Consider the following 17,133-nt stretch of genomic DNA (forward strand, 5'->3'; position numbering starts at 1 on the left):
TTCTCAACAGCACTTCCAGAACTTCCAGCTGCTGGGTGCCTGGTGTTTGCTCAACAGCCTCTTCCTCATACTGAGCCTCAGTCCCACAGCCCTGGCCGACAAGGGGAAAGAGAAAGACCCACTGGCTGCCCTCCGAGTCAGAGACATCCTTTCTCGTACAAAGGAGGGAGTAGGCTCTCCCAAATTGGGGCCTGGCAAAGGGTGTGTATGTGTCTGCCTGGAAGCCCCGTTTCTGAATGCTGTGCTGTGGCTCCTGTTTGACACCCCACATGGGGGCTTGGTTAGTGGCTGCTGTAGATGGTGGAGCGGCTGTACATACTGAGCACACTGTTCTGAGCATTAAAGCCAGCTGGTGTCTTGGTGTCAGAGGACATAGCAAAAATAGTAATGGCCTTGGTCTCCTCGCTCCATTTTCTTGCCCCAGTGTCTGAATAGGTCACGGTTGGTTTTAATCCCATTTCTTCATCTGTGACAAGGAAAAAGAATGTCTGACGTGTGTTTAGAGTCTGGCAAGTTCAGTCAAAAGATGAGGTGTGCTTGCTAGGAAGTGGGGACCAGTGAATGCAATGTGTTGCTCAAGCGTTTCTTTAAACCAAGGCATCGCTAGAACCGTATTTATTCTTTTAAATCATTTTATGTAGCCAGGCGGTTGTGGTGCACGCCTTTGATCCCAACACTTGGAAGGCAGAGGCAGGCGGATTTCTGAGTTCGAGGCCAGCCTGGTCTACAGAGTGAGTTCCAGGACAGCCAGGGCTACACAGAGAAACCCTGTCTCAAAAAACCAAAAAAAAAAAAAAAAAAAAAAAAAAAAAGAGAGAGAGAGAGAGAGAGAGAGAGAGAGAGAGAGAACCCAAGTACCCATGTAAAATCCAGCACTGGAGAGGTAGAAACTTTCCCTGAGGAGTAGCATCCAGGGGAGGCCTTTGACCTTGATGCATGTTTCCTGGGGGTTTTTTGGTGTGTGTGTGTGTGCGTGTGTGTGTGTGTGTGTGTGTAGGAATAGTGTGTGCATGTACAGTGTGTATCTGTGGAGGTCAGAATATACCTTAGAGGGGAAAGATTCTTTCCCTTTCATTATGTGGTTCCCTCAAGATCATTAGGCTTGGCAGCAAGCACCTTTACCTTCCGAAGCCATCTTGCCAGCCCTTAAAAAAATACTTCTTTTAAAGTTTAATCATTATTTTTTGATCAACAGCTTTGAAATGATGTGAAATAGTATGAAATAGTTTCATTTGGAAGGAGTTCTTGCTGTGAAGCCTGTTGATCCTGTGACAGCCCATACATGGGCTTTGGGGTTAGTAAGCTGCAGTACTAGGGTGGTGTGTGTGTGTGTGTGTGTGTGTGTTGTAGTAGTAGTAGTAGTAGTAGTAGTAGTAGTAGTAGTAGTAGTAGTAGTCGTTGTCATCTTTCCTCAGAGGGAAGTTTGTAGATCTGTAAAGGGGTCTAGGATGCCAGATTGGCAGGATAATGGCCATTTTTGAGGTTGTGATTTGTTGCCAATGGTTTTAAGTGCTTCTGTTATTTGCATAGGCATCAGGGGTTTGGGGTCCTCTCGGTGATATTGGCTAACCACGCCATCAAGCTGCTGGCGTCTCTCTTTCAAGACCTGCAGGTGGAGGCACTGCACAAGGTAGGAAGGCCTGGTGTCCTCGGGGTGGTTGGTGGGGTTGCCTGGGGTACTAACTAGAGCATCGTGAGGGTTGTTGGTTGCCAGAGTACTGTGACTAATATGCTTTGATTTCGTTCTCATCAGGGCTGGGAGACAGATGGTCCCCCTGCAGTCCTGAGTATTATGGCTCAGAGCACCTCCACACAAAGGATTCAACGGCTGATTGACTCTGTCCCACTGACCAACCTGCTCTTGACTTTACTTTCAACTTCATACAGAAAGGTGGGTGGGAGTCGAGCCATTCGCAAGTTGGGGTAAGGCTGACCTGGACGGTGACTTAAGGATGCGACTGTGCTGGTGGGTTGGAAAGGAGCCCTCCCTAGGCTCCTCTCTTCCTGTCGCCCCGTCCTACGTTCTTTGCTACCTAAGCTGGACTTGCATTCCTGCACACAGCTGATCCTCCTGCTTCAGCCTCTGGATTACAGGCACATGATGTCACTGTATAGTACCCAGCTTGACAGAGTAGTTTGTGGAACTTTGGAAGCAGTTACTGATTACCAGCTTTAGCTGTCTGCTGACCCCTGTGGTCCGTGGTGACACGCCTGAAGCAGAAGCATGGTGGGCACTACTGCTCCTGGCCCATCTCTGGGCTCATGTGCCCGCACCCTGTGCTCCCTAGGCGTGTGTCCTGCAGCGGCAGAGAAAGGGCTCCATGAGCAGTGACGCCAGTGCCTCCACCGACTCCAACACCTACTATGAGGATGACTTCAGTAGCACGGAGGAGGACAGCAGCCAAGGTAGCCGGAGATAGCTCTCTGTTCCCTGGGCTTCTCTGTCTTGGGCTTCTGTGTTCTTGCTTTTATGTGTTCTCAAGATGATGTGCTGTTTAAGAGCAGCTTGAGGGGCAGGGAGTGGTGGGAAAGTGCTTGGCTAGAGTGCATGACTCTGGGCTAGATCCCCTCCACCCCATAAACCAGCTGTGCTAACACGCCTGGAATCCCAGCACTAGGGAGGCAGGAAGGGAGGCAGATGCTCAGGGTCATTATTGATGTGCTTTCCTGAGTAGGAGGCCAGCCTGGGCTAGAGAGTAAGTGTGAGAGCGTAGGGAGTAAGAGTGTCGAAGGTTAAAACGCTAATGACTGCTTTCTGTCAGTCCCATGTAGCTTTTCATTTCTTTCAGTTCTTCATTTGGCCAGAACCAAAATGTTCATGTTTGCTCCGTTGTTGACCTATGCTGGGGCCTCTGTCCTCCCTGCACAGGTCAAAAGGCCATGTGGCAGGGGTTTGGTTTAACCAGGGACTTGTAGCGGAGGAGTACTTGGGGATGAGCTCAAGACAGACGTGTAGAGGGGATGGTCTCAGCCTTTTTTTTTCTTCCCATGCTCCAGTTTGTGGAACAGTGTGAAACACCAAGGGATATGACTCTTACCATCTTGGCTGTGCAGCTGATGAGACTAGTGTGGCCCCTTTGCAGGCAGGCAGATAAGAGGCAATGGTTTCTCTTCTGTTGTTGGCCCCTTAAGAAATCAGTCTTACTGCATTGTAAGCAGTGTGTAATGAGATGGAAGCACTTATGTATCCGTTTACATGTCTTGACAGATTGACAGGGTCAGGCCCCTCCCTCAGTGTCAGAATTTCCTGTGACCTGAGCAGTTATAGACACCAAGTTCCCATTCATAAAAATTGCTGTTTTGTGGCATGCTCTTTCTCTTCAGATGATGACAGTGAGCCTATTTTGGGGCAGTGGTTTGAGGAGACCATCTCTCCCAGTAAAGAAAAAGCTGCGCCTCCTCCTCCTCCACCACCCCCTCCCCTGGAGAGTTCTCCGCGGGTTAAAAGCCCCAACAAGCAGGCATCCGGTGAGAAGGGCAACATCTTGGCCAGTCGCAAAGATCCTGAGTTGGTAAGAGTGGTTTCGAGGCTCTGCGGGAGGGATTACTGAGTAGAGTGAGTGGTTGAGCTGACAAGCAGCTGTCGTCTGAGCTGAAGCATTTATAAGGTGGATACCTGCAGTACTGAGATCTGTCTCTGCAGGACTCCAGTAGTAATCAGTCACTAAATAGCATGCTTCCAGTACTGACAGTTATTAAGTCTCTAGGAATAAATAACTAGACGTTGATTTGAATCTTACTAGTTCTGGGCCAGAATCTGAATGTCTCCTTGTTGGGGAGTGACTGTGCTTGCCCTGCAGGGCATTGTGAAAGGGTGATTTCAAAGCCTCTAGCATAGGTTCGTCGCATCATAAATGTTTACTTAATGGATTCAACCAGTATTTATTGATTATCTTCTGTATTTCCGCTCCTACTCTGATAGTTTGTCAGAGTAATGAGCTTCATTATGATATTCCCACTGGAAGAACTAAGTGATAGCCTTCACTTCTGGCATGTAGGTATTGGGCTTGTGTGATTCTGTTTAGGGTTGGCAGAAGCATTGCCCGCATGGCACTGCTCTGAGCTGTCTCTGTCCTTCAGTTCTTAGGCCTGGCTTCCAACATCCTGAACTTCATCACGTCCTCCATGCTGAACTCTCGCAACAACTTCATCCGGAACTACTTGAGCGTCTCCCTTTCCGAGCACCACATGGCCACCCTGGCCAGCATCATCAAGGAGGTGGACAAAGACGGACTCAAGGGTCAGTGGACAGGTGGCTGCTGCTGCAGGGCACTTAGGGTTCCCAGTTCCCGAGTAACTGTCTCCCTCTGTCCGCAGGGTCATCAGATGAGGACTTCGCTGCTGCCCTCTATCACTTCAACCACTCCCTGGTGACTTCTGACCTACAGTCCCCAAACCTGCAGGTTGGTGTGCACCGTCGCTGCCCAGAAGGGAGCGCTCTGTGCTTTTCCTGGACTGTGGAGGCTCTCATCATCGGAGGGCGCTTTGTCCTTCCTCTCTGTTGGGCGGAGCTGTGCCTGGGTGGTCTGTGTTGCCTATGCAGAGGTTGGGATCTATGGAAGAAAAAGATGTTCTTTCCCCCAAGTCATGAAGATTCAAGGAAGAAAACAGATAAACTCCCAGTGCTTCTCATAGTAGACCAGTAGGTGGTACTCACCAAAAGCTATTTACAAAATATGGTTGCTAAATGTTCACCCATCTTTTGGGGAAGTACAAAGTAAAAAGCACTTTCAGGGAGCATTCAGATCACAAGAGACACACTCTCCTTTACAAACTATAACCAGGCTGGGCAGTGGTGGTGCACGCCTTTAATCCTAGCACTTGGGAGGCAGAGGCAGGCGGATTTCTTAGTTCACAGTCAGTTTGGTCTACAGAGTGAGTTCTAGGACAGCCAGGATTGCAAAGCGAAACCCTGCCTCAAACAAACAAACAAACAAACAAACATACACTAACAACAAAAAGAAGCTGACTCCAGGACCTTATATGTCATCATGTAAGCACCATTCTCCACACCAAAGGTGGTGGTCTCAATTCTAAGTCCTTATTTTTTTAGTTTCATGTGTATCTATAATCTCATACTAAGCCCAGCTTTAGCTGGCAATGAGTGGCCCTCTGTGCTGTGTGCTTTACTTTTCTCTGAGTATTAATCGTGCAGTGTCTGTGGCTGGGTCTGTGGTGGGTGTTTGTGGAGCCTTTCCTTATACTGCTTGCTGATTGATACCCAGTGTGCTTGCACTGTACCGCACGATGCATCTCCGCTTCCACTGAGATACATTGAGTTGTGTCCTGGCTCGTTGTATTTCAGATGTTGCTATGGTCTTTCTTACTCATGTTACCTATTAAGTGTGGAGGAGACTGGTTCTCCTGGGGCTGTTACCTGGAGTAGAATTGCTGGGTCAGAAGGGGTGAGCGGAGCCCATCAGGCCACACTGTGGTTTTCACTCCAACCAACAAGATATCAGGTCTTGTAGATTCACATCCTTTTCTCATATTTGGTAGCATTCATGTTTTGATAACTTGGTTTGTTTTTATTAAGACTAGACTTCTCTGTAGTTTTGGTTGACTTGGGACTTGATACAGCCTAGCCTGGTCTCAAACTGTGTGCAATCCTCCTGCATTAGCCTAGGATTATAGACATGTGTCATTGCACCCAACTGCTAACTTTTTGTAATGAACAAAGTTAGTCTTTCCTAATCTTTATTTACTGTACCCAGAGATTCCTGAGGAGATTGTTAAGAATTCACATTCTGGGTCAGAGGGCAGCTCAGTGGCATAGCCCTGTTCTTGATCCCAGCACCACGGACTAAAGGATGGTTTCCTCTGGATCCTTCTTTTGGTGCCATATCTTCAGGTGAATCTCCAGTAGTTTGAGACTATTTTGAAAGATTGTCTGTTAACTGTTAATTTTTTCAGCGCCTAATGCTTAGGAGACTGAGCAGGAGGGTTGCAAATTCAAGGCTATCCTCGGCAACATTGCAAGGCTCTAATCTCAAAAATCCAAATAAAACAATTATTTCTACACATAACAAAAGCATTGTATTTTAGGGGCTTGTATTCCTAAAATCTCCCAAAGGGATACAGTCTAGGAAGGTATTAGAAAAAGTTAAAATTTCAGAATCCTAAGCTCTTTGAGATATTTCTTAAAGTTTTGTTTCTTGTTTAAAAAGATAGTTGTGAAGATTATTAACACTTGCCTACTGTTAAGTGGAACATATTGTTTGACAGAAAGGAAGTGTCAAACAAGTAATGAGTGTGGCCTTCCAGGCTGTCTGAGGCAGGTCCTGCCGGAGTGCTCAGCCTCTTCCCCAGATGGAAGGTTATTGAGGGAAGCTTCAGAGTTCAGACTGTCTTGCCCTGCCTAAGCTTGTACAGAGACTAGAGATGAGATGCATTTCTCTGGTGAGCTGGAGTTCCTAGGCCTCTTGTTGTGATGCTGCTGCCCTCAGCAGTTGAGAGGGAACTGCGGGCTGTGCCCACTCTGACCGCAGGGTGAAGGGAATCCCCAGGCCTCATGCCATTCCCTCGGTTTGGGACTGTAAGTTCTGTAAACACCTCTGTCTGCTGTGACTGTAGGAAGTGAAGGGTGCCTCAACTGTCTGCCACCCAATTCCTCTACATGGGCTTTGTTTCTTTGGAGTAAAATATGAAGCACTTTTGTCCAGGTACCGAATTAAAAGCAGAGAGCCGTGCCTTGAGCTTGGTCTTCCGGTCAAAAAACTCCTGTTCTCACTGAGACCCACAACCTGTTGTTACTTAGGGAAGAAATGAAAGCCTTACTGATGACTGTTGTCCCCTTAGCATGAGGCCTTCCCACTGGAGGGCTATGGAAAGGCTGCCCTTGTTGCAGCCCCTCTACTGTTGTCCTAGGGTGTGGTTCAGGCAGTCTGCTAAGGTCAGGTAATGTCGTCCAAGCAGAGATCCCTTTCAGAATTACCCCATCCCTTTCAGAAATGCAATTGATGCTGTTGGACTAAACCTGCCTTCCCTGTTCCATCCTGCATATGGTCTCCTCCGTTCTTCATTAGTGATGTGGAACACGTAGCCTCCACCCTTTGACTGCCTGCCAGGCTTGCTGGGAATGTGTGCGCATGGCTCTTGGGGCCCTGCTTGTCCTGGGGTAACTGCATGGTGCTTAAAGATCCCTCGAGTTGGCATGATAGGTGCTGAATTCCAAGGAGTTGCATTTAGTTTGCCAGACTTAGAAATTTCTTCAAGCATGATTTATGTCTTTCAAATCCATAAGGGATATCAGGCCTTTGTGTGGTGTTGATTGGCACCTGCTCACTCTGTGTTTGCACTTAGTTGGTCAGGACGGATACTCATCTGGGAGCAAGGGCGGCCCTGCTTGAGAAAGGAAGGCTGGCTCTCACAGGCCACATCGCTCTACCTACCTTGCTTTGTGCTCGCCAGACCCCCCTCCCACCCACACCCCTACTCCCAGTGAGGATGGTACCTGTCTGAGAACCTCGCTGTGAATAAAGTTCATAGTCGGGTGTGCTGGCACATGCCTTTAATCCCTGAGTCCAGGGCCAACAGGCTGTCAAAACAAAACACAGCAAAAACACCCAGTCCTCTCTCTACTGTGACATCTGCTGGCTTTCCTTCTGGAGGCACCAGGTGTTCACTTTACAGCCTGTTTAAAAGCTATCTGACTCTATTGTCTCCAAGCTCTTGTCTGTTTTCAGCACCTATTGTAGGCTCTGATTCAGCTGCAGTGTGATTAGGGTTCATTCTCCAGATGTCTTCTAGATCTGTACTGACATAAGGAGCGGAGGTAACATCCATACTCTTTTGACTTGTTCTGCCTCTGTCCTAATGGTCTGCTGTGTTCTTTCTTTCAGAATACACTGCTCCAGCAGCTGGGTGTTGCTCCTGTCTCTGAAGGCCCTTGGCCCCTGTACATTCACCCTCAAGGCCTCTCTGTGCTGTCCCGCCTCCTGCTTATCTGGCAGCATAAAGCTGGGGCACAAGGTGACCCTGATGTCCCTGAATGCCTGAAAGTGTGGGACAGGTAAGGCCCTAACACAAGGTCTGTAGGTGATTGAGTACTGTTTTCAGGGGTCTAGAAGCTGCTTTGTGTGTTTAGGAGGGGTGGAGAGGTGATGGGAGTGTTTGGTAGACAGCATGGTCTGGGAAGAAATGTGTGCCTGCCTTCTGTAGCCAGATTTAGTGATCTGATCATTGTCAATCAGAGCCCAGAGTCCAAAGATGACCAGTCTCCTGAAAGAGAAAGGCCGAGTGGCCTTTGGTTCGTGTGCTTCCTACATGAGCCCACGTGGCGTGCCTTCCTACACTCAGAGTGCCTTGCTGCCATTTTTGGATAAATTTTAAAGAATTTGTTTCCTTGGGGGAAGCTAAGCTTAATCACCTAAATCCCCCTTAGATGGACTTTTTTGCCTGTTTTGTTTACATGGTTAGGCTTCAAAGCAGTTTGTTTTCCTAAAAGGCTTTGTTCTTCGATCCCTCAGCCCAGGATCAAATGGCTGTAATGTTGGATTTTCCAGATCACAGCCTTTTGCATGGGGCTTCTGTGTTCCTCACGGCACAGTCTTCAAGAAGGCTCTGGGAGCTGGGGATGGAGCACAAATCTCTTTTCCAAAAGCCAAAGGACACACAGACACTTGGCTGTGCTCACTCTTTTTTTGACAAGTTCTTGAATATTACAGCATCTCCTTTCCCTCTTCCTTACCTCCAGGGTCCTGCTGTGCACCCTACCTGGCTTAGAACTCTGTGGCCGTCTGTCCGGGGGGTGTGTGTGTGTATGAGTGTTTGTGTGTGTGTTGCTGATAACTTGTGTCACACGGTTCTTGTAGAGGGCAGAGAGCAACTCATGGAGTTGGTTCTTTCTTATCATGTGAGACCCGGACCTGGGGTTGGACCAAGGGGTGGTGGTGGGCTTGGTGGCGAGTGTCATAACCCCACTGAGCCACATCTGATTTTTTGGCTTCTCTGCACCAGTTTTGTTCTTTAACTTGTTCTCCTTGCAGCACTGGGTGTTGTGGTCTTGGGGCTTTTCCAGGGTCTCTCCTCCAGATATGCTCCCCTTTCTCTGCTCCAGGTTTTTGACTACGATGAAGCAAAGCGCCCTGCAGGGGGTGGTGCCCAGTGAGACAGAAGACCTAAACGTGGAGCATCTGCAGCTGCTGCTGCTCATCTTCCACAGCTTCTCAGAGAAGGGCCGCCGGGCCATCCTGACCATGCTTGTGCAGAGCATCCAGGAGCTGAGTGCTACCATGGAGGTGCAGATGCGCTCTGCGCCACTGGTCCTGGCCCGCCTGCTCCTCATCTTCGACTACCTGCTTCATCAGTACTCCAAAGCCCCTGTGTATCTGTTTGAGCAGGTGAAGACCCACACCCTCTCCTTGCTCTCTGGCTGAGAGCTCCATTATAGGCTGCAATAAGGTTTTATCTGTGGTTGTGAAGGCTTTATGGGTATGGCCGCCTAAGCCTTTGGGATTGGCCTTTCTGTTGGGCCTGAATTGCTAACTGGGGACTATTCGATGGCTGCTGGTTGGTGGCTGTGCTGCTGGCTGCTGGCTGTGCTGCTGGCTGCTGCCTGGTGGCTGCTGGCTGTGCTGCTGACTGCTGGCTGTGCTCTGTTCTCGTATTTCCTCACGCATGTGCTTTCTCATCCACCCTGCATTCCCAGTAGCAAGAGTACCCTCAGCCTTGCCCCTCCCTCCCTCGGTATTAGTCCTGCAGTAAATGCTACAGTTGTAGCCTTCTGTGAATACACATAAGAGTATTCTTGTGTGGGTGGTTAAGGGGGGGGGGGGCTGTACTCAGCCATTCTTAAACTAGTTCATGCAGCATCGTTCCCCTGATGCACTATAGAAAAATTGCTTTCCAAAAGAAATTACAGAAAAATCTTCAAAATTTTCATTTGATGCTTCAAGTTTTAGTATTGCTAGATATGTTATTACCCTGGTGTGGAAAGCATATTGGTGATGTGTTTCCTTAACTCAAATGTCTTTGTTTCAAAGGTGCAGCACAACCTGCTAAGTCCCCCTTTTGGGTGGGCAAGTGGATCCCAAGACAGCAGCAGCCGCCGAGCCAACACTCCTCTGTATCATGGGTTCAAGGAAGTAGAAGAAAATTGGTCCAAACAGTTTTCATCAGGTCAGAAGGAAGATTGTCAGCAAGAGGGTGATGCTGCACTGGTCTTTGTTGGTGGAGGCCTGGTGACTCTAGCAGGCACTTTGGCCCCTGTGGGTGGTATATCACCTGCTGGTTTAGAAAAATTTGAGATATTGTCTTTCACATGCCTCACAACTTGCTTAATAAGGTCATCATTTTCCAGATGCAGCCCCACAACCCAGGTTCTACTGTGTCCTGTCTCCAGAGACCTCCGAGGAGGATTTGAACAGGCTAGATTCTGAGGTACTGGGAATTTTCTTTTTTCTTCTTCTCCTCTTTCCTTTTTCTCCCCTAAGAGTTAGAATTTATGCTATTAAGGTAGCTTCAAATGCCTGAGGGAGGTCAAGCAATCACCCTGCCTCAGCTTCCTGCATAAATGTGGTTATAAGGTGTGCCGTGCCCTGCCCTGCCCTGCCCTGCTCAAGATTTGAACGCCATTTTTACACATAGGTCAGACTCCCTCCATTCTCCACACGTGGGGCAGGTGGTCTTCTCTCTACTCATGTGGGACAGACACCCATAGATGCTAGTGTTATGAGGAAAGTTGACCTGTGTTAGCATTTGAGTGTCTAAAAAGAAAACATCCGAAACTTAACAAATAATTTAGTTAAAACGGTTGCCTTCCTCTGTCATTCTAAAGCCTGCCACTGTAGCTTGTATTATACACAGGCTTAAGTGTGAACCCCACAACTGCCAGTCTGCTGCAAGAAGGGCCAACTGCGGGCGGTGGTGGTGCACACCTTTAATCCCAGCACTTGGGAGGCAGAGGCAGGCGGATTTCTGAGTTTGAGGCCAGCCTGGTCTACAGAGTAAGTTCCAGGACAGCCAAGACTACACTGAGAAACCTTGTCTTGAAAAAAGAAAAAAAAAGAAGGGCCAACTGAGGGTAGATGGGATGTGTTTGCAGTCAGGGGGCTGAGCTTCTGTGCAGGGCCAGGAGGAGGAAATGTTTCAATAGGAAGAAAAGAATTATCTCTTAATTTTTCTGAGACAGGGTATCACTGTGCAGTCCACTGGCCTGGAACTCAAAGAGATTCCCCTGCCCATGCCTGAGTGCTGGGATCAGAGGTGTGTATCACCGCATCTGTATTGATTTTCGTCTTTCTTGGTCTTAGGCATGTGAAGTTCTTTTCTCAAAGCTTGTCAAGTACGACGAACTTTATTCCTCGCTGACTACCCTGCTTGCAGCTGGATCTCAGCTCGATACAGTCAGGAGGAAGGAAAATAAGACCGTGACAGCCCTGGTAAGATGGCGGATGCTGGGAGGGAGGGGCTGTCTGTGTGTGTGTCATAGGGACCCCACATTCTATTGAAGTTCCCTCTGGGCCTGAACTACATATTCAGTGTGTGTTTGCAAAATCAACTGGTTCTATAGCATTTCTACGTAGTTTGCAGGGTTCTGTCAGCATATTTATGTTTTGGTTGAAGTTGAGAGAAATGTGACTCTGAGGGTTAATAGCTACCCTAGTGTCTTTGCCTGATAGTTTTGTCATGGCAGATGCCTCACACTTGAGCTTTTATGGGCCTGTGAGTGCTTATGGATTTCTTGAATTCTCAGAACAGTTCTCAAAAGTTCAGGCTGGCTGTTAACAGGCTGGCTGATTCTGTCCTCTTTTTCTTGGTTAGCTGGCAAAGTACTGGGTAGCCAGAGCTGTCTGCAAGCATCCTTGCAGCTTCTACGTGTGTCCTAGCGCATCTGCCTGTTTGGCTTGGTGCTTGTGTGCTAAGATGCTCTAGCGGGCCTCTCAGTCCACAGTCGACACAGGTTCTTCATGGAAGGCTGCCTTTGACACTTGTTACATTAGGGAGACCTTATCGTGCCACGCGCTTCCACTGCTCTGTTCACCTCCTCAGGAGGCCTGCGCCCTGCAGTATTACTTCTTGATTCTCTGGAGGATCTTAGGAATGTTGCCACCTTCAAAGACTTACATGAACCAGCTGGCCATGAACTCCCCTGAGATGAGTGAATGTGACATCCTACACACTCTGCGGTGGTCGTCCCGCCTCCGGATCAGCTCCTCCGTCAGCTGGATAAAGGTGCAAAGGGGAGCTCAGCTTGCTGTGAGGGAGCTTCACAGGCCGCCTGCTCTGTACTTCGGGGACTTCCAAAGTAATGAAGCTTTAGACTTTCTAGGTTGTTGTTTCCTAAACTCTCTTTCTTGCTATCCAAATAGGATCACCTTATCAAACAAGGCATGAAGCCTGAGCATGCGTGCTCTCTCGTAGAACTGGCCGTCACCAAGTGTAGTTCAGTGAAGTACGATGTTGAGATTGTAGAGGAGTACTTTGCCCGACAGGTATGCTGTTGTTCTGATCGGAACGACAGAACTGGGCTCTGCCAGAGCCTTCGTCACAACTAATTAATATCCTGGGTGTTTTAAAGATCTCGTCTTTCTGCTCCATCGACTGCACCGCTGTTCTCCAGCTGCATGAGCTCCCTAGTCTGCAGTCCATCTACACCCTGGATGCCGCCGTCTCCAAGGTCCAGGTCTCTCTGGATGAGCACTTCTCTAAGATGGCAGCAGAGACTGATCCTCATAAGTCATCGGAGATCACCAAGAACCTCCTTCCGGCCACGCTGCAGCTCATTGACACCTACGCCTCGTTTACCAGGTGCGGAGGGAGACCACTGGGTCTGGGTGTCCTTTCCTGAGGATGTGAAGGGGTGACAGTGAGAGACTGTTCAGTCACCTCAGGAGTCCCCAGGATGTTGAATTTTTTTAGTTTCACCAAGTACTTGTACAAGTCCAGCTCTAGGCTACAAAGAGCTGTTTTTGGGAGAGACTGTTCTTGTTAGGAATGAAGCCCTTGTAGGACTTGCATTTCATAAACCCAGATCTAGGACCAGTTGTTAACTCTGTTTGCAAGAGTCTTTTTTTTTTTTTTTAAGATTTATTTATTAATATATGTAAGTACACTGTATCTGTCTTCAGACACCTATCAGAAGAAGGCATCATATCTCATGGATGGTTGTGAGCACCATGTGGTTGTCGGGATTGGAACTCAGGACCTACAGAAGAGCAGTCAGTGCTCTTCAGAGCTGAGCCATCTCTCCAGCTCCAGGTTGAAACAGTCTTAGTCTATGGCTTCCTTCGGAGCTTGTGGCAGTCCTGTGGCCTCAGCCTCGCAGCTGTGGCCTTGCAGAGAGACAAATATTCCTTCATGGCTTAGAGGCTGCTTCAGGCTCTTCTCTTTCTTTAGCAAGTCTTGCAGATTATACATTCTATAAAACCTGCTCAGCAGTTGATATTTAAACATTTAAAGTTCATTTTCAGTATATACAAATTGGAGATTACCCACCAATTGAGATTCCTGGTTTTCCCTAAATTGGACCTAGGAGATTCTGTCTTCAGTACTTGGAGAGAAAGAAAGGAACAGTCGGGCCTGGTGGCCTGCACTAGCAATCCTGGCACTTAGGGCACAGAAATGGGAGGCCTGGCAATTGACTCCACTGCATGAGACCTTCATGCTACACTCTCCCTCCGCAGAAGTACTTTGAGCATGTATGAGTGGGCTGGCCTCAGCGCCACAGCCTGGTGCTGGAGGGGAGCTGCTTTTCCTTGTAGCAGGTCCTACCCGATGATCTCACTGTCTAGTCCCTAGGATCTCATTGTTCAACCCCTGTTCTGTGGTGATTGTTCACTGATAGGGACCTGGATTGTTGTGATTTAGTAAGCCTGTCTCTTAGTGCCTAATGTCTTGTAGATTGAGGGCTGTTGTCGGAGGCAATTATATTGAACAGTCATGAGGCATAACTAGATGACAAATGCCCTACTGTGTGCCAGCCCTCGTCCTTGATGCGGTGTGCTGTAGCAGCCACGAGTAAGCATGGGCCTGGCCTCTGCAGAACCTAGGCTTTGATCGCCTTCCTGGGCTGGCCAGTGCTTCCCCACACTGAACTGCTGCTGCTGGGTTTTCTGTGGCTAATAAGTTGGTAAATGTTTTATAAATTAATGCTGAACAGGCTTTGTTTTCTGCTATTTGTTTTTACATACATACATTTGTCTGTCTGTCTGTCTGTCTGATCCATCCATCTATCTATCTGGTCTTTCAAGAAATAATTTCTCTGTTCAGTCCTGGCTGCTCTAGAACTGACTCTGTAGACCAGGCTGGCCTTAAACTCAGAGATAATCCCTGAGTGCTGGGATTAAAGGCATGTGCCACCATCATCTGGCTTTCTTTTTAAAATATAGTCTCAGAGTGTGAGTGTGTCCTTTGCTGACCTTCCAAGAAGGGGAAGAATAGGCATATTCAGAATTCTATAGATTTGTTAGTCCTGGAATCGTGTTTTGGGAGCTTTTCTGAGGGTGGGCTGTTTGGGAAATAGTTGCTCCTGATGGAGCTGGCACTGTGACTTGTCCTTAAATAGATTGGAAACAGATGCTGGCTCCTTAGCTTCTCTCAGATTAGTCTCTTCTGAGTATGGTGGACCTTATTCCTACAGCTTTCCCTTCCTCCTTTCCCTTCAGAGCCTATCTGCTTCAGAACCTTAATGAAGAGGGGTCCACCGAGAAGCCCTCGCAAGAGAAGCTGCAGGGCTTTGCAGCGGTCTTGGCTATCGGCTCTAGTAGGTGCAAGGCAAACACACTGGGTAAGTGACCACAGTGCTTTGGGGTGATGATGGTAGTAGTTCTTCACTCCCTGCCTTCTAGCCTTACTGGAGGAGCCACCTTGACTCCTCCCATTTCCATGGGAGTATCTGATTGGCTCTTGTAGTAACTCTGTGAGTAGTTTCTCCAGTTTACTTACAGAGAAACTGAGGTTTAGGACAAGTTCATCACTCCTATGCAGTCAGTGAAGCTGAAATCTAAACCAAGACCAGCTAGCTCCCGAGGACAAGGCTGCTGCTGTTCCTTCGCTCATTCTGTGAAGTTCTTTGGCTTTGCCAGAAGTGATCTGGCAAAAAAATAGGATGGAGAATCAGAGCTGATCAGGATTGTCGTTTGACTCAGAAATTCCCCATTACACTTTACAGCCATGTGTGTCTGCAGTGCCGCATTTAATACTCTTAACCTTTGGAGTCTAAGTACTGCGTCCCTGAATGCAGTACATAGGGATTCATGATCCCTGCCCTCAGGATTTGTCTTCTGGGGGTCGGGAAGGGGTTCAAAGCAATACTTACCTCTGAGACTGGGGTGTAGGTGACGGGGTTGCTGGCGGTTGGAGCCTGACGTGCCTGATGCTTTGTTTTCGGTTGTCATCCTTACTTGTGAGATTAGAAGGTGACTGGTGGGAGTGAGAGCCCCACCACTGCGAGTGCTCGCTGCTGGGTAATTAGCTACGCCTGAGACAGTTCAGCTGCTGGAAGAGCCTCTCAGCTGTCCTAGTTAGGATTCTGACATTTGGGGCTGCTTTAAATGTTCCAGCATTCCATCTTTCTTGTGATGATTGCTCATCCTTACTGTCGCCTGCAGGTCCAACCCTGGTACAGAATTTACCGTCATCAGTGCAGTCTGTCTGTGAGTCCTGGAATAACATCAATACCAATGAGTTTCCCAACATTGGGTCCTGGGTGAGTCCCTTTGAGATCCACGGCTACTACTGCTGAGCGCTAAACCACTGTGTCCTTATTCCTCCTCTTAGGCTGGAACTGCCTCCTCGCAGGTGATCTCTTGTTACCATTCTGGCTACAGCTGAGCTAGTAGTCAGTGTGTTTGATTAGCCAAGGGTTCTCAGGTGGCCCCTTGGCCTTGCAGTCCACGTTACCAGAGCACAGATCACTGTATTCCTCTAAGCCTTGCCTCTGTCACCTGTGAAACTCTGGTTTCATGTGATGTGCTGCCCTGGTTAGTCAACACATATGTCAGTGTGTGAGACTCTCTGCTGTGAGTTCATGTAGCAGACCACAGCAGACCTTAGGCTCTCTGGGCTGTCAGTGCTGTGGGGTGCTTGTATCTGTCCCACTCACACGACCTCTGCAGACAGATTATTCTTTCCTTAAAGTTCTGGAGAGGAACGTCTTCTCTTGGCTTCCCAGCTGTGGCCTATTGATAGCACCCAGCAGTGTTCCTAGGGATAATTTCAGTCTGAGCAGTGGGGGCAAATGCATTGCGCAGCCCAGAGCCTTCCTGGCCATTGTAGATGAGCAGCAGTTACTGTTACACATTCAGATCGATTGGAGGAAGTACTGAGTGTCTGCTGTATTTTATCTATTAACCTGGTCTAATGAAAGGTGGCTGGCTCCTCCCTCAGCTCAGTGGAGCCTGTGGGCAGTGGAGTGGAGGCTACTGTTTGCAAACCTTATGGCCCTAGCTTATGTAGATTTTTTCAAATTTGTGTCAGTGGATTTGTCCAGGGTTGATGGTCTGTTTGTCCATCACACCCGATTCTTTTCCTTTCAGCGCAATGCATTTGCCAACGACACCATCCCATCTGAGAGTTACATCAGTGCCGTGCAGGCTGCTCACCTGGGGACTCTGTGTGGCCAGAGTCTGCCCCTGGCGGCTTCCCTGAAGCATACCCTCCTCTCCCTGGTCAGGTTGACCGGAGATCTGATTGTGTGAGTACTAGAGCCTGGAGCCCAGGCCCCTGTGTTCATGATGGGTGTGCTATCTTGTGGCTGGAGGAGGAGGAGAGTATAGTTGAGGTGATAGTAATTTTACTTCGAAGTGTTTGCTAGAATCAAGGAGTAGGGACGGCCACCAGACAGTTTGTCTTCCTGTACTTGGGTCACAGAGGAATCCTGTTGCATTGCCTTCAAAGTGGTCCAGATTCCTGATTGTTCCAGAGTTTTCATGGATGGATTGCTTTCTCTGGTTTTAGTTTCTTATATTCTTACTATGCAAATGTATCTTACTTTCTATTTGAATAAATGAATTATTACATGGAAATGATTTTTGCTTCTGACAGTAAGGAAGAACATGAAATGATATCGGTATGCACACATAAGGAATAGCTGTCACTGAGGGGAAAAGACTAAACTAGAAGCCCTTTCCAGTTGGCCAGCTCTGGCCTTGCAGCATTTCAAGACAAGTCCCTTTGTTTGCTCTGTGCCCT

At 48.3% G+C, this 17,133-nt stretch overlaps 1 protein-coding gene across 7 annotated transcripts in view; it reads left to right on the forward strand.

Moving 5' to 3' along the window:
• Ubr4 (ubiquitin protein ligase E3 component n-recognin 4) overlaps positions 1-17,133 on the forward strand; it is a 106,856-nt gene that overhangs the window by 15,925 nt on the left and 73,798 nt on the right. For all 7 annotated transcript variants that reach the window (XM_052177877.1, XM_052177880.1, XM_052177878.1 and 4 more), the window contains exons 11-28: positions 11-201; positions 1,531-1,630; positions 1,754-1,891; positions 2,289-2,406; positions 3,325-3,512; positions 4,081-4,240; positions 4,318-4,403; positions 7,842-8,011; positions 9,059-9,341; positions 9,984-10,119; positions 10,301-10,380; positions 11,253-11,381; positions 11,992-12,174; positions 12,312-12,434; positions 12,521-12,750; positions 14,607-14,728; positions 15,552-15,649; positions 16,479-16,636. In XM_052177877.1, coding sequence (XP_052033837.1) covers positions 11-201; positions 1,531-1,630; positions 1,754-1,891; positions 2,289-2,406; positions 3,325-3,512; positions 4,081-4,240; positions 4,318-4,403; positions 7,842-8,011; positions 9,059-9,341; positions 9,984-10,119; positions 10,301-10,380; positions 11,253-11,381; positions 11,992-12,174; positions 12,312-12,434; positions 12,521-12,750; positions 14,607-14,728; positions 15,552-15,649; positions 16,479-16,636 — 2,693 coding nt within the window. The remainder of the gene's footprint in view (positions 1-10; positions 202-1,530; positions 1,631-1,753; positions 1,892-2,288; positions 2,407-3,324; positions 3,513-4,080; positions 4,241-4,317; positions 4,404-7,841; positions 8,012-9,058; positions 9,342-9,983; positions 10,120-10,300; positions 10,381-11,252; positions 11,382-11,991; positions 12,175-12,311; positions 12,435-12,520; positions 12,751-14,606; positions 14,729-15,551; positions 15,650-16,478; positions 16,637-17,133) is intronic.

This window comes from Apodemus sylvaticus, chromosome 3 (genome assembly GCF_947179515.1).
Source record: "Apodemus sylvaticus chromosome 3, mApoSyl1.1, whole genome shotgun sequence".
Taxonomy (NCBI): domain Eukaryota; kingdom Metazoa; phylum Chordata; class Mammalia; order Rodentia; family Muridae; genus Apodemus; species Apodemus sylvaticus.